The following is a 17719-nucleotide window of genomic DNA, read 5'->3' as shown; positions in this document are numbered from 1 at the left end:
GATACAAAATACATTCGGTATTTTGTATATTCGTGATAGCGTTATTTTTTGTATTCGCGTCGAGCGTTAGTTCGCGGTATAATTCGAATCTTCTCTCTCTCTCTTTCTCACCGAATATAACTAATTGTAAAATCCTATTCGCGTGCGTTAGTCTTTCGGCCCTACAAAGCCTGTAGTAATTTTTTTAATTAATGTCTGTGAATTTTATTCGCCGTTTTCGTAATTTAATTTTCCTAATAGCTTAAGTAATTGAAAAAGGCTTAGGTTTTAATCCAATTACATCTAGGGGATTAAGAAGATTAGGAGTAAAGTCGCTCACACTTAAAACTCAACAAGTGCCACAAGACACGTGACTTAAGGTGAATTCAACTCCGTTTGATAGAAGACAACTAAGATAAATCATCTGACGTTAAGGCGAATACACGTACTATCATACGTGTTTAACGGAGTGGCGGTTTGCTCTGCATCGTGGGAATTTGTTCTTATATAAATTTTCCATTTTTCAGATAACCTTCCCCGTTACAAAATATGTTTATTCAGCTTTATAAATCTAAAATATTATGTCGTCATTGGGGACCTAGTAATTTTCTCTACACTAAATGGTCAATGTGCCATGTTACACGCACTATTGCTCTGGCCTCACAACAATGGATAAAAGTTATACAATTATTTTCTTTTTCATTCAGTTTTCAGTATTTTCAATAGTAAAATTTCTTAATCATTTTTTTTACCGATTACTAGGTGAATATTAGTAAATAGTGCCATTGCGGCCAAACAAAGTGATACGGTCGCAAACGACAGATCTAATATATGTCATTGAAAAAGTACTATTTATATTGCGTACTTTCATTATTAATTTTTGTATAATCAAGTTTATAAATCTTATTACTTTCTTCGCCAGATGACAGGCCATTGAAAGTGCTATTTCAGTGACATCAAAAATTTTTTGAATTTGTAAAAAATAAAATTTACTTTCTAAAATACAATTTTCTTATTTTTTTCGTTTCGTTCAAAAATTTTTTCCGATAGTGTTTCTTTACTGCTATTATCAGTAGAGAAGTCTCATTTCTCAAATTGTTATTCAAGTTGCGAAGGTAATCGCAAGTTTTCTCTTTTACAATTTGGGAAACAAAATAAATAAAAATTTGGAAAAAATAAAAAAAAAATGAAAATATATATAAAAAAAATTGCATTGATCTGCACTTTAGTCGCAAAATTCGTTCACTATATTGAATTTAAAAATTCTGACATTAGATTCGTAATCATCGTTCTTCAAAACTAGTGACTTCTTGGGTAATTTGTTTAAATAACTTTTTATAAAAAATTGCAAAAGGCAAAAGAAAAAACACGGTTTTTTTTTCGATATGTTATAAATGGCGTACTCGTAGTTAGTTTGATGTTATCTTTTCCAGTTTCGGCTTGGGCCTTGATGGGTTAATATTTATTGATGCACTTTATCTTTTAAAAGAAAACTGTCTTGTATTTTCAAAATATTTTTCACAACACTATAAATTATACTATGAAATGAATAGTTTGCAGTTTGGCAGGGATATTAAGTATATTTCATAGTTTTGAATCTATTACAAAAGAAAAGCAAGATTTCGGCAAAGAATACTAAGTATCACACCATGATGAATTGGCGATAATCAGAAATAATATAAAATATAATAGAATATACGATAAATAGTAAATAATATATATTATCCTGAAAAATATGTAGGTTTATAATGAGTTTATTTTACTATAACATTAATCTTATAAGAAATCTAACAAACGTATACTAGAAATTTCGAATGCGTAGTGTAAAAAAATACATATTTTCATGCTAACATACACTAATAACTATTTTTCATTTTCTCCTAGGAGCCTGTAGAAGATTGGCCTGTAGTAGATTGTTTAATTAGTTTTCACAGTAAAGGATTTCCTTTAGATAAAGCTATTCAATATGCTAACTTGCGAAACCCTTTTATTATTAACAATCTTCCTATGCAATATGATATTCAGGTATATATTAGATTCAGTAAATAAAAAATATTATCTTTTATTCAATTCTATTCGTAATTGTCTTACGCCTTTTCTAAATTGTTTTAGGATCGAAGGAGGGTATATGCTATTTTAGAAAATGAAGGTATTGAAATACCGAGATATGCTGTTCTAGACAGAGATTCCGCTAATCCGAAACGTAAGTTCAGTCAAAATTATGAAATAATGAGTGTGTCATTGTTCATAATTATGGAAGCTTATATTCCTTAAATATCAGTCGATCTTCTCATCATGCCGTGATTAATTAGCTAAGTCTATCTCATAAACTTGTACAATGACCTGACAATACCAATACTTGCACGGTGACATGTAGAATGACAATGACTTTGAACCTTTACCTATGTATTTTTCAACCAATTTTAACGAACACATGTATAAGAATTTAGCTTATGAATAATGATCTTTGCGTAGATGCGTTTTTAAGTTTTCAATCTGAATAATGTCACATCAACATGAAATATTTAAACTGCTGCCATTCACCGTTTCATTGTCTGATTTAAGAGATCTTTTCTTTACAGTACACGTCATTTTTAATAAACTTTCTATTACATTTTTTACCAAGTCAAAACGTTAAAAATGGATTGTATTATCTATTTAACAGTTTGTGAAATGAAAAAACATATTTAACCTTTAGAGGCCGGGAAAATCATTATAGTGGCTCAAAATAATTTCTCAGGTTAGTCTGTGAAATAGGTTAATTTTATGGTTTTCGGGCATACTGAATAGGAATTAGATCTAATAAGTCAAAAATTACGAAGCAACCATAAATCAACCCTAAAATAAGAATAAAATATCCTTTTAGTCGCGAAAATAGACTTTCTATAGTAGGGGAGAATGAATATAGTTTTCTGAGGTATTTTTCAACGCTGAATAAAATTCCAAGTTAAAAATTACGAAAAAACTATAACTAAACCAAGTTCTAACTACCCGTGCCAAGTAAAACAATTTTTCAATGTGTCAAAATTAGCATCACCCCTGAAGATGGGAAAGCCACTACAGTGGTTCGACCATTGATCGCCAATTCACATATGATTATTCCCCGATATTAGACACACATATTATGCGTTTTCTATAGAAATTACTTAGCAGTTAAAAATTCCAAATCCCCATTCTCTAAAGGTTATAGTTAATTTTTCAAAAAGCGCTTTCAAAAAAAGAAATTTCAAGTTTGAAACCTATGAAATAACTTTCTAATTCACTTTAAAATATAAAATTACCATCAAATGAAGCATTCATCTTCAATAATATGGATATTACTAGTTTTAAAACCTATTAGTGATTACCGTACTGCATTAGAAGGCAAGTATCGTAAACTTACGAAGCTGCTATTTCTCTGTTAATCTACTACAGCGGACTAGCAAGTATTCTTTTTGTGGAGATAAACACATAATAACTGAGATTGTAGAGGGGTATTGAAGAACTGAGGAATAATCCATATTCATACGAATACATAATTAAAATTAATTTATATTTTGGAAATTAATAAGAACAAATATTTTTTGGGACTTCAAATACAAGTGGATACATTAGTGAACAAAATAAATTTTGTAGATAAAACTCTCCTTTGTACTAATTTCAAGCCAAAGAAAAGTTGTTACTATAGAGGTTATATACTATTCACACTTTTAAGAAGGTTATTTATTACATTCAATTATTTGCATATCTATTGTATTTGATATATAAATAATAACTTTTGCACGTATAATAGAAAATGTACGAAATATATAATAAATCTATCACATTGATTTCTTTTATAAGAAAAACGCCAAGCCAAAGTGAATATTTTAATTGCGATGCCGTACTGTGCATTTTATGTTCATATTATAAACTATTTACGTATTTTTGCCACTTCTGTCACCGTAAATTGAAATTTTCATCGGTAAAATAAAATGATGCCCGACTTTATACACACTCGAAAGTATAATTATTTATATTGATCAATAAAATTATATAATTAATTACATTAGGGTGGAAATAACAGATAGTAAGATCTGAAAATTTTTTACGGAAAGTAGAGTTTTGTAAATATCAATAACGTTTCTATTATAATTTTTTCCATTCTTGCGAATGGAGTATTAAATATTTGGATCCTATACTAAATATGGCTCTAAATGAAAATTTCTTTAAAAAATCCCTTTTTTTTTATTACAGATCTTTCGTTATCACCTATTTTAACTAAAAATTCTCTAAAATGTTGTACTTCAGATAATTTATGAAGCTGTCTCTTTCAATTTTGTTATAAAACTCACACCCCTAGGTGCAGGAAGATCCCTAACCACAGAGTGACAGGGGGGAAGGGTATCGGTACGTTACTAAACTAGAAAGCTAATGTAACCAGAAAGTGTGTAATCGACCATATTTAAGATGTGGGGGGGAGAGTCAGAGGGTCAACTCCCTTAGACTCGGCAAAAAATAGAGTAGGGTCTATCTATGCTCGGAAGTATTATACTTTCCTAAGCAATCGCTTTGTATCTCCAAGAAATTTTCGGGAATGCTTTAAGGTTAATAAATTTATTCATTATACTCTTTGTTTATGTGTTATAATCAAAGTTGTACCAAACTTTTCAAATATTTAAAATACCGTAAAAATGATAAATTAAAACCTTAAGAATACTGACAAAACAATCGCAATGCTTTATAACGCCAAGGAATTTTTGGTGTGCTTTGAACTTGAAAATATCGTTTGTGTGTTATATCCAAAATTGTACCAAATTTTTCAAATATTCTTAAATATACTGGTTTTTAACTTTATCAGCAGTATAAGTGCGGAAAAAATTCTTTCATCAATAATCACTAATTTTATGTCGTAAAGAATATTTCGGAATTTTCAAAAATCTTTTGTGCGATAATTAGTTCCCGAGTAATTAATTATTAAAAACTTTTTTGCTTCTATCAATGATAGACCTGCTTCAAATCATCGAACACAGTTAATAAGTAGATTAAATTGTAGAAAATTAAATTTCCTAAAAGTTTTATGGAAATTAATTTAGTAATTTATGGTGGCAAGTTTAATAAAATTTATTGATGTTCGTAGACCGATTTCAAAACGTGAATAAAATTTAAAAAAATTTATTTCTAATGATTTTTTAAAATGATTCTAAAACTATGCGTGTTTAAAAGCATGCAAAGTCCTAATTTGAAAACTAGACTCTCAAATCATATTTTTTTTTTATTTTCATATTACCCTTACATTTAGAGTTTCTCCTTGTAGAATGCCACTCCAACATTTAGAATCATTTTATATTCCTTAATTTTTTTAAGCAGTGTTTAATTTTTTTAATAAAGGTCTGATAATGGTGTTCTGCAAGTAGAAAAGTTATATATGGATCCTGAGTCTTTAGTATTATATTGTATTTTGCAACGGTAGTCGATTCAATTAATCGATCCGTTCGCAATTCGGTAACTCGCGCGTTAGTACGAACAATTAAGAGAGAGAGGGGGCGCGCGAGCATTTAAATTAAACAGTTACGCCTCAGCTGTTCACGTGATTTTACCGCCAATTTGTGTTTTGCACTTTGTTTCGCCGATATAAAGTTTTCTTGGGACAATTACGTGTGCGAGTGCAATGGCATTTCCGTGACAATTAACAGCAGCAGTACAGAAGCAGTATAAAAGCTGATAGAGGCAGATCGAAGCAGCGCAGCTGATAAATAGGAGGGCAGCGGCAGCGATTTTTTTTTGTATTCGCTCCGAGCGTTAGTTCACGGTAAAATTCGAATCTTCTCTCTCTCTCTTTCTCTCACCGAGTAGTATTCATTGTAAAATCCTGTTCGCGAGCGTTAGTCTTTCGGCCCAAAAAAGACTGTAGTTATTTTTATTAATTAAAGTTAGTCAAATTTATTCACCGATTACGTTATTTCATTTTCCCAGTAGTTTAAGCGATTTGTAAAATGCTTAGGTTTTAATCCGATTACATCTAGGGGATTCAGTGGATTATGCGTTAAGTCGCCCACACCTAAGATACATCGAGTGTCACAAGTCATGTGACTTAAGGTGAGTTCAACTTCGTTGCATAGAAAACAATTAAGCGAAAACAGTTTCTGTTAAGGTTGGAAGATCTGCGTGTGGGCGCAGGGTTAACTGATGACGAAGTGCTTTGTTTCGTATCAGAGATCCTCGAAGGTAACGCGAGGACCTGGTACGATAACAATAAGTACCAATGGCTCAGTTATGTAGAATTCGTCGCTGACGCCCGGGATTGGTTCGGCACAAGTACGCAACAACAACAAAGGCTGTTGCAGGAAGTGCAGAACCGATTCCAGGGTGAGGACGAATTAGTGCGAGACTATGTATCCAACCTGATAGCTCTTGTCAATAGACTGGAGCCACTAATGCCCTTGGAGAGGTTATTAGACCTACTTCATGCAAACCTCCTTCCAAACATCCAAATTCAGCTGCATCGAAGCGAGATGAAGTCGATACGCGAATTCAACAGAAGGGCAACCGAAGTACAGAACATCTTATCCTACGGTCGTCGTCCACGTGTATTCGCAGACCCCAACTCGACGATCTTCCCTCAGCACGCCTACCAGCCGAGCAAAGGAACGGATGGTAGTAAATCCCAAACCGCTGCAATGGCTAGCGAAGGGAAGGCGCGCACGAAGAAGGAGGGAGATCCGCAGCGCGGACAGGGCGTGGAGAACCCCGCCAGGAGGCCTACCGAACCAGCGACGGTATCGGCCACGCAAGCTTCCACTTCTGATAAGAAGATAGAGGAGCGTCCTGAGGGTATCAAGCGGATGTTACACAAGTTAGTCAAAGAAAAACAAGACAGCCCTCTAGAACAGTGTAAAAGCCGATGGCGTGGGGGAAGGAAAAATTCTCCTTCTCCCAGGTCTCCTGGCGAGCGACGAGAGGGACAGAGGCAGAAGATCGAGTTCACCAAGCCTCCCCAGTGTTCCGCTTGTAGCAAACTGGTATTTAGCCGTAAATTCTGCCCAGACTACAATAAGGGAAACGGCAAGGAGAGCGAAGAGAAGAGGTCATCTTCGCGCCTCCGGTAGATTCGATCTCTCGCTGCGGGTCGTCGATGGGAAACAGCAAGTTGTCGGCGACCTAGGGATCAAAATAGGTCCTGGAAGGGAATCAAGGGAGCCCAGGACCTACTGGTACGTTGGAGCAGAAGGCGATCGAGCCCGATGCCAACCCTCGGCAGAATAGGGGAGTGGTCATCCTGGAAGGACCAGGTGGCCACATACAGGTTGTGGAGGAGGGAGGAGACTCGATTGATGTAAGGATCGAGCAACCCGAAGACCTGAAAGGTTTGAACCCCTGCACACAAAAATCTCTCCTGCCGAAGGAATCCACGAGTGAACGCAAGCCTATCGTCGTCGCAGCAGCGGAAGGAAAAAAGCCGCTGAAAAGCACGACGAAAGGAGGAAAAGATGTGACTCGTGGATATGACCGAGAGGATGAGACCAGGTGGTGGTTACGGGTAGACATAGGAGTTTTTTAAATTAGAGCACTCTATGATACCGGCGCTTCATCCACGCTCATGGGTCAATTAGGGCTGAGATTGGCATCGGAGATGGGACTCGGATTGAATGTGACCAGGGCGGGCGATGGCAAGGCTCGTTGATGGGCGCCCATGCCCCATAATTGGTCACGTGATGTTCCCCTTTAAGGTAGGAGGAATCACAAAGGAGATTAGAGTCGCCATTACGCCACTGCTCACAGATGACTGCTACGTAGGCGCGAACTTTGTAAAAGAGTTCCGCGCAGTTTCCGATCCCGATGTGGATTATTTATGGCTTAAGGACGCCCAGGTGAAAGTACCAATGAAAGTGGTTGGAATTGATGGTACGGCATTTCTCGCACCGGTAGGACTGTAGGAGGCCACGGAGACACAGCTGGAGGAAATAGATGACCACGTTAGAATATTGATTCCTGTCGGAGGTCAGGCTTTAGGCTGAACCGTGGGGGTTGAGCGCGAAATAGATGTTGGAGGTCCTTGACCCATCAAACAGAAGTACTATCCAGTTTTTGACAAGGTGCTAGGCGAAATGCACGCCCTGGTCAAGGATATACTAGAAAAAGATGTAATCGAACTAGTTACCAGCGGATGGTCAAGTCCTGTGGTAATGGTAAAGAAGGGTCATGGAAAGTATAGGTTTTACGTGAATTACCAAAAGGTAAACGCAATCACCAAACCTGGTGCTAATCCTTTACCATATATGAATGACATCCTAAGACGGATAAGGGATGCCAAGTTGTTATCTACGCTGGACTTGAGCAGTGCGTACCATCAGATTCCCCTAAAGGAAGAATCGCGTCCGATATCTGCGTTTACAGTACCGGGAATAGAGATTTTGAATTCAAGAGAATGCCCTTCGGACTGACAAGTAACCCTACCCAAGTGTCACTCACCGATTTTAACCAAACTTGGCACATCGTTAGAGCACTAAAAAATATTGAACCCGTGTTTTTTTATTTTGGCCGAATCCACTGTTAAGGGGTAGAAACCAGCCCTAATAACCCCTAACCAGGCTAACCCACCTAACTCTGGGTAGAGCGAGTTTGATTAATTATTTTTTCACAAGAAAGTTAACTTCTCAACCCGGATAGGCTAACCCATTTATAACCTGATATAACCGATCCCCACAAATCACTATATCCCTTATAAAGCATCCCTATCAACCCCTAAGCAGGCTAACTCACCTAGCCCTGGGTAGAGCGAGTTTCATCAGCTGCTTTTCTGTAAGAAAATTAAGATCATAACTACTGATAGGCCAACACAACCTTAACCTTGATATATCTTATCCGCACAAATCCGCACAATCCTCATAAACCGCCCCTATCAATTTCCAAGTATTAAAATGCTTCTATCTTTCAATACATAAAAAATATAAAAAACTCAATTTAAATTAACCTTTAAGGTGTACTATCCTAAAGCTTCAGTTTGGTACACTGTGGATGTATTTACGGTCTCTTTTACAATTCGTATCTTGATTTAATTTTATATTTTATTATATATAATATTTTTTAACAAAAGTAAATTTTTCTGGAAATATGACAAACATTTTTTTATTAAAGTATAAATATTATATTTAGAGATTTACAAGATCAAAAGTGAATTTTTCACACATTTTTCAATTTTACATCCGGGTATTTTAGTCCTGTATGTACCTTCAGGGTTAAGTTTACGCGCAATCAGATGATATTAATTGATTCAAAGGAATAATATCGAAACGTCAACCTTAAGCATCATTTAAAATACCTATACCAACTAAAAACAGAACATAATTTAAATTTATCTACTATCATTTTTTATATCAACTTATAAGAAATAAATTCAAAGAGAAACAGAAGAACCGTGTGGAATAAATAATTTGATAACTTACGAGTATCTTTTTCTTTCTTTTTATTCAATAATAATTCAAATAGCCCACCATGCTGATGAACCCAAAAAATATTTTGAATTTATTGTATTCTGCATTTAATGACCCAGCATATAATATCCAAAGTCAAATAACAGATGAAGAACGATCTTTTGCTTCGTATTTAACAGACCTAATAAAAGTTTCATCGAATACTAAAATTTTTGTTGAAAATTACGAAACTTTATGTTACTATGATGATAGCGTAGAAGCTAATGCTATAAGCGTGGAAGATGAAGTAGAAGAAGATTTCGATGACTATGAAGAAAAAGAAATTTCTGACCAATCAGAGGATGTCGATTTGGATTATAAACAACGAGCAGTTACTTTTTGGCGTAAAAGTAGTACTAAAAAAAGGAGAAGTTTGGATTCAGTAAAGAAAAATTTTAAGATGGTAAAACATGAGAGAATGCTGTACAGATGGGAAAAAGAAATAGAAGAAGGAGGATCCAGATTAGAAAAGTTACGCAATATTTCAAAATACGTTTTACAGCAATTCAATAATGCTACTGAAAATCGTTTACCTATTCATGATATCGATTTAAAAAGATGGGGGTTATTGGCAAAAGAAAGTGTACAATTAGCTTCAAAATATTTTAAAGCGTCGCCAAAATGGGTGCATAATTTTAAAGTGAAACATGGAATAGTTTCAAGAAAAATTAATAAATTTGTTACTACTGCACAGTTGACAAATCAATACGAATTGAAACAAGCAGCTTCTGAATTTGTAGACGAGGTATGGTCAGAAGTGGAAGCAAGAGGTAAAAAAAATATTTATAATTCTGACCAATCAGGGTTTAATCTAGAGGTTCACGCTGGCCGTACTTTATCAATCATAGGCACCCAAAAAGTAGAATGTCTAGCACAGTCGATAAATTCTTTAACACATAGTTATACAATTCAGCCAATCGTTTCAGCAGATGGAAAACTACACTCACCTTTGCTAATAAGTTTAAAAGAACCTGATGGTAAATTTGGACCATTGGTACAATCTACTATTTATAAAGCAGATAATATTTATGTTTTATCTTCAAAATCAGGAAAACTAACACCTGATATTGTAACTGAATGGTTTAAAAACGTTTTTTTACTTGCAACTGATACGGATAGTTTGTTAATTTTAGATTCTTGGACTGGACAAAATGAAAAAGTGTTTGAAAAATTGGATACAGGTATGAAAAATATTCAAATTAAAACTATACCTGCTGGAACGACGGGAATGATACAGTCTTTAGATGTCTATGGATTTAGACCTTGGAAAAATTTTGTAAAAAACTTTTCAGATATAGTTATGTTGTACAATTTTAGCATTAACTTACATTTACGTAATAACATTTAAAAATTACAATCTCTTACGCATAACCAGTTTTCTTCACCACGATTTACAAACATGTTCAAATATGGATGGTACAAAAGTGGTTACGTACTTGAAAAACCAAATAGTTGGCAAACCCCTGTTCAGTATTGTTTTCAACATACTGATGTTAAATGCCACTTTTGTATGCTATTTGGGATTGTCACATGTGCATGGTGCACCAAATGTCTTTGTATAAACCACTTTTTTGCTCTTGAAAATGTCGATAAATCACACTATTGTAAGCAATACGTTAATTCCACATAAATATTAAAATAATAATAGTAATTTCATTATGAATATTTTATATTTTAAATAATAGTACATTTTTTATTGTTTCGTGTTACTTTTGTCTTCACTAATTTTATGATATTTAAACGAACTCCACTTACTATAAAAAATCTTTTAAAATTCCAAACGGCCCTTTTCATGGCCAAATGATGTGCAAAATCCGATCGATAACCTCCACGCGGTGCACATTGGGTCACGCTAATGTCGACGGTTCTTCAAAAAGTAATTTCAAATCACAGTTACTGTTATTCTCAAAATATTTGAAGTCAAAAGATTTTTTTCAACTTTTTAAACCTTAAAAAAAATACAAAGATAATACAAGAAAAGTATAGTCGTTGTTACAAAAAAAAGCTTGCGAATGAACATTTTATTTGAAGAAGCTTACTTCCAACGAGTTGGCTGCGGTTTTATTTATTTCTATGAAATTTACAGGTTTTAACTCATTTTTTATACAAAAGTTTTATTACAAAGTAAAATTTTGTTGACCTTTCTCTGGTTATGATCTTTATTTTCCTATAGAAAAGCAGCTGATGAAACTCGCTCTACCCAGGGCTAGGTGAGTTAGCCTGCTTAGGGGTTGATAGGGATGGTGTATAAGGGATATAGTGATTTGTGGGGATCGGTTATATCAGGTTATAAATGGGTTAGCCTATCCGGGTTGAGAAGTTAACTTTCTTGTGAAAAAATAATTAATCAAACTCGCTCTACCCAGAGTTAGGTGGGTTAGCCTGGTTAGGGGTTATTAGAGGTGGTTTCTACCCCTTAACAGTGGATTCGGCCAAAATAAAAAAACACGGGTTCAATATTTTTTAAAGCTCTAACGATATGCCAAGTTTGGTTAAAATCGGTGAGTGACACTTGGGTAGGGTTACTTGTGAGAAAGAGTACTTGGCAGCGGTATGGGCTATTGGAAAGTTTTGGCCGTACATTGAAGGGCATCGCTTCAGGGTCATCACTGATCATAGTTGCCTGATATGGCTCCACAGTATGAGAAATCTCACGGGAAGACTAGCGCAATGGGCGCTAGCATTGCAAGACAATGTCTTCGACATTGAATATCGAAGGAGGGATCTCAATGTGGTGCCAGACGCATTGTCTAGGGCCTATAAGGAGGAGGGGACTGAAGTGAGTGCCATAAATAGTCGGCCGGAGACCACTGATGCCTGGTCTTTGCAAAAATAGCTGGAGGTATGCCAAGACCCTCACTCACACCCTATATGGAAGGTAGTTGGGGGGGAGGCTGTGTCACTATCAGCCTGATGAGGACGGTGAACGATCCATCGACAACGAGGAAGCATGGAAGCTTGCGGTACCTAGAGAGAAAAGGCACCAGGTGCTCCAGGAGGTCCATGATGCTCCTACAGCAGGACATCAAGGACGAGAGCGTACGTTCTCCAGGGCTAGGCGCTTGCACTACTGGCCTAAGATGTATGATCAAGTGAGGGAGTACGTGAAGAATTGCCCAGTATGTCAGCAATTCAAGGTAGAACAAAGGGCACTTTGCGTGCTGATGGGTCGTAGACAAGTGTCACGACCCTGACAGATGGTGGCCGGTGATATCCCTGGCCCATTCCCCAAAAGCTCTAGAGGTTTTGAGTATGTCCTAGTCTTTGTAAATCTTTTTACTCGCTCGGTGGAGTGCGTGGCGATACGCAAAGCCAATGGGAAGACGATCGCAAAGGAATTACATGAGCGGATTGTCACTAGATTTGGAGCACCAGAGGTATTCTTGTCGGATAAGGAACCGAATTCAAGAATGAGGAAGTCGATTCATACCTTCAGATGAACGGCATCTAGCGCGCCTTGACTCCCGTGTATCATCCTCAAGCGAATCCTACAGAGCAAGTAAACAGGACGCTCAAAACCACGATCACGTCGTACGTGAGCCGTGATCATAAGAGCTGGAATGAGCACCTGTCAGAGTTCAACTTCACGTTGAACTCGGCTACTCATAGCGCCACAGGGTATAGTCCTGTGATGCTCATCTTTGGACGTCAGCCAGTACCTCCTTTGACGTTCAGAAGATCCCAAGATCAGTAGGCCCTTGAGTGTTCGGGGAGTCAAGCTGTAGTAGATTGAGCTGAACATGCGGAGAAGCTCCCTAATCTAAAGGAGCGGGTTAACTCCAAGTCAAAGGAGGAAGCGGCGCGTCAGGGGGTTATTACGACCGGAAGAGACGGCAACCCGAGTTTAAGATCAGAGATTGGGTATGGAAGAAGAACAGAGAATTCTCCTCGGCTGGCCAAGGCATATCAACCAAATTGGTGCCGAAATACGCCGGTACGTACGTAATTGAAGAGGTTTGTGATTCCAACACGTACAGACTGGGTAATCAGCTAGAGATCCTACCCGAGCTCTTCCATACCAAAGACCTTAAGCCGTTTTATGGTCCGGGCGAAGAGAAAAGCGAGGAAGCGACCGACAACGAACTTTGCGAGCCGCGCGAAGAAGGACCATTGCAGGCGAGCGATTCTGCAAAAGTGTGCGAAAATCCGGGCGGGGATTTATCTAGCGAACGGACTGAACTAGCAGTCCCCAGGGCTGTAGGTAATGATCCCACAGAGACGTTGGATTTGCCGGTATCAGTTCCAACCAAGAGAGGTCCAGGTCGACCTCGAAAGGTCCCAGAGACGGTCACCGGTCAGGCAAGAGGCGACAACTCTCCCTTAAAGGGATTTAGAGGAAGAGATAAACCTCGAAAAACCGTGCCCGCCGTCCAAAGGACAGTTGGGCCAATAATCCCGAACAAGAGACGGGAAGGGTGTGATAACCGACGATGGTCAGGGCGTTCACGCAAAGAAAAGCGAGGGAACGCGTAACTTGGTGGGATGCGGCGTTTAGTAGGATTTCTTTTCGCGCAGGGCATTTCATCTAAAATTTTTTGTTTTGGATGTTACAGATGGACCGAAGAATCGTCGTGGAGGATGAGATCTTCGACGTGGTCACCCAAATACTCTTAGATCTGCAGCTGGGCTCTGATGCGACGCAGCTTATTGAAGATCTGCGTAGCTTCGCCAGGATCCAGTTGGAGGGGATCGCCCGAAGGGAGCGCCGCAATGCTTCGGTGGCAGACGTTTTCCGGGACTCATCGTGGGACGCTCCGAAGAAGGATTCCCGGGACGCTTCGACACAGACGGAGGACCAGGACAGTGTCGAGCGTCCCAAGTCTACAGTGGACCAGGGGGTGCAGACCCTCAAGTCCGGCGTACCCCAGACGTCGGACAGTGCGAGCCAGTGCCCAGGACCCAGGGAAACCTGTGAAGCTTCGCACTAGGTCTGTAACCATCCCAGGATCCCACAGGAGCCCACTCCTCCTTGACTTCAGACATGTACTATATGCGGTGCGCCCCAGATCTATAGTCTCAAGTGCAGGAGCACCTTAGATGCTTTCTGAACTGCCAGGGTGTAGAAAATCTGCTCGGGACGTGGGTAGAGGTGGCTAAACGCCAGAGGGTCTATGGAGAGGCCCTGCTGTGGGTGGATAATGGACAGGAGTACCCCGCAGCACTCCCGGCGACGGCTCATGACAAGGGAGCCCCGGGAGCTACTGGTGTTGGGCCAATGCTCACGATCAATGTAGACTGGCGCGTGGCTCCCGACACCACAATCGTGGTCACGTTGTAGGATGGACGTGCAACCGCCTCTCAGGGAGTCAGCGCCCAGCAGTCCCCTCGGTGTACCGAGCAGACCCAACAAGATAGGGAGGCTGCTCAATCCCGATCGTAGCTAAGGGGCTGCTACATTTGTGGGGAGCCTGGGGTAACCAACTCCCAACGGTGCCCGAGGAAGGCTACACCGTAGCACTACCCGAAGCACCGAGCGCCAGGTGTAGCCAAGAAATGATGTAGACTCAGAAGGGCCATAAATAAAGTGGCCCTAAATCACGGAGAAAAGCTTTTAATCATTTGGTTCCTTTTCTTCCTTTCTTTTTTCAGGTTCCCTATTGTAGCGACTCGAGGTTATTCGTCCTGCCCGGGTAGTCAGGACTTGGAGGAGGCTGCAATAGTAGAGGATTCAATTAATCAATCTCTCTCTCTCTCTCTCTCTCTCGTTGTTCGCACCACTTATAGTATAATTAATAGTTCGTACTCTCGTGGTCTTGTCGCGTTAATGCGTAAGAATTCGTTTCTTTTCAAATTTACTCCAATTGTCAATATAAAATATCGATATGTCAAGTATATGCAAATATAAGTAAAGTTTCAAGGAAAGTAAGACTCTACCCTAGTTTCTTATGGTGCGAATTGTCCCATAAGCAGAGCTAAAGTCTTTCTTATAAAGAAAATAATTCAGACCAAGTTTCTTATAGCGCGAAATGTTCTATAAGTTGAGCATTAATTGTAGGAAAGGAACGGTTTTACTCAGTTAATTACAATGAGAGAAAGAACTTAGGTATTAGCCAAGTTTATTCAATCTCATGCGTTCACTTTGCAAGGCTTGGAGTGAAAGCCAGCCTGTGCAATAATCAGCGTATTTATACACAGATTTTCTCGCCTATTTTCGCAGAAGAGTTCTCTTCGAGAAGTTTTCGAATCTTCGAGAAATTTCGCAAATGAATTTTCTTAATTTACATGTAAATAAACATCAATACTAATGTTTTAACATATGTAAACTTTACAATATTAGTTATTGGTCGATTTAATGTAATTTACACTTATCACAAATAGTATCGTCAAAAGTCATTAACTAATGAAGTTAATTAATGCAATATTACAATATTTACAATGGAACAATATTAAACTTTTACATAATTTTATTGTTTATTAAATTTAGAAGTAATATTCTAAATTCTATAAAATAAATATTCTAAAAAAAAGAAATACTCAAATTGGTTAATAACATTTGAATTATAACAAATTTTCATATTTTTTACGGTTTTCTCTATCATAATGCAATTACTAGATAAATTATTTACGATTTATAAATTATAAAGCTATCATTATTATGTATAAAATTAACTCTTTCCTTCTATATACAACTTAATGTTTAAATAAATTATTGATTATTTATTTATTAATAACAGTTATTATTAAACTGTTATTCATGAAACCAATTCTTACTCATGTTTTTCAGATATTCATTTTGAATATGGAGTATTCACATTTTTCTAATAATTAATATGTATAGTGTAATAAACAAATTAACTTTGCATATTAAAATTCCTTATTATTTAATAATTAAACGTAATTCGTATTATTATTATCTAAATATATATACTAAAATCTGTATAACACATGCTTTGTAACATCAAAATTACGTCTAATTAACCCATTAAGGCCCATGCCAAACCTGGGAAAGATAGCGCCAAACTAACTATGCCAATCGTAGCTAAATCGAAAAAAAAAATACCCGTGTTTTTTCTTTTGCCATTTTCAATTGTTTATAAAAAATTATTTAAACAAATTATCAAAAATTTATTATTTTCAAAAAACTGATAGCGGCAATCGATTCTACGGGAAAAAACATGACAGAAATGTATATAACGTTTTTTTGTCAGACGTCAATTTGTTAGTGTAAAACGGCTATAAACAATTGCAAGTCTGTCAGGTACATGTGTATACGCCAAATCCCAAGCAAAATCTATTGCCGATAGCGCCAAACTAACTATGCCAATCGTAGCTAAATCGAAAAAAAAAATACCCCTGTTTTTTCTTTTGCCGTTTGCAATTGTTTATAAGAAATTATTTAAACAAATTATCAAAAAGGTATTATTTTTAAAAAACTGATAGCGGCAATCGATTCTACGGGAAAAAACATGACAGAAATGTATATAACGTTTTTTTGTCAAATGTCAATTGGTCCCAAAAACAAATAACTGTAAAATAGCGATTTTCTATAATACATTCAAATTTCTATGAAGCTTCATCCATGTGGTCATTTTTGTGATCATTGCATACAACTTTAGAACATTGTTCACAGTACAGCTGAGTTCTTTTTTTACACGATAAAACCTCACAATGTAGGTACTTACCTATTTTTATTTTGTGTTCGTACGATGAACTATCACTATGTCTTTTTTGTCTGACAGGGGCGGTCCCTTGAAAACTTATCGAGGTAATATTGGCAAACTTCTTGCACAAGGTCTTTCGTTCCCTTTGGTAATTCTGGATGAAGCTTATTATAGATGACGGTAGAATTTGTCAATGCTGCCTGAATAAGTCTCACAAAGAGACACCACATCCATTTCTTACTTTTAATTGTAGGCGTCAATGCATTGCAATGTTGATCATGCAGATCAACTCCACCCATGTATCGATTATACATTGAAAACGCTTGAGGGAAGAGAATTGACTTCTTAGATGACTCGTGCCATCTCTGTACTTCAACTTTTGGCTCATGACCATATTTCGTTGAAAGAACTGATACAGGTTTTGAGTCCATAACAGTGATATAATTCAAATTTGAATTACTATCGTGCAAAGCCATAGTTGTACCCCTTTCTGCTTTTTTTGGCATCTCAACTTTTTCTTTGACTCGGTTTTGTCTAACAGTCCCAGTTGCTGATAATCCTAGTTTATCTAAATGAACCATCAGATCTGGACTTGTGAAAAAATTATTAAAATATATATGATATTTACGAAGATCATCTTTGTCAGTTACTTCTAATAGAGGTGAAAGTAACTGCATGACGACTCTAGATCCCAAACCGACGGCAACT

General features: G+C 37.2%; 1 protein-coding gene across 6 annotated transcripts in view; it reads left to right on the top strand.

Annotated features, from left to right (window-relative positions):
- LOC131675209 (inositol hexakisphosphate and diphosphoinositol-pentakisphosphate kinase-like) overlaps positions 1-17719 on the top strand; it is a 650144-nt gene that overhangs the window by 143689 nt on the left and 488736 nt on the right. For all 6 annotated transcript variants that reach the window (XM_058954120.1, XM_058954119.1, XM_058954118.1 and 3 more), the window contains 2 exons: positions 1864-2004; positions 2092-2182. In XM_058954120.1, the coding sequence (XP_058810103.1) occupies positions 1864-2004; positions 2092-2182 (232 nt within the window). The remainder of the gene's footprint in view (positions 1-1863; positions 2005-2091; positions 2183-17719) is intronic.

The sequence above is a fragment of the Phymastichus coffea genome, unplaced genomic scaffold (genome assembly GCF_024137745.1).
Source record: "Phymastichus coffea isolate CEN01 unplaced genomic scaffold, Cenicafe_Pcof_1.1 PCOF00017, whole genome shotgun sequence".
NCBI lineage: Eukaryota > Metazoa > Arthropoda > Insecta > Hymenoptera > Eulophidae > Phymastichus > Phymastichus coffea.
Note: the sequence above shows the minus strand (reverse complement) of the source record. Positions and strands in the feature narration are given on the sequence as shown.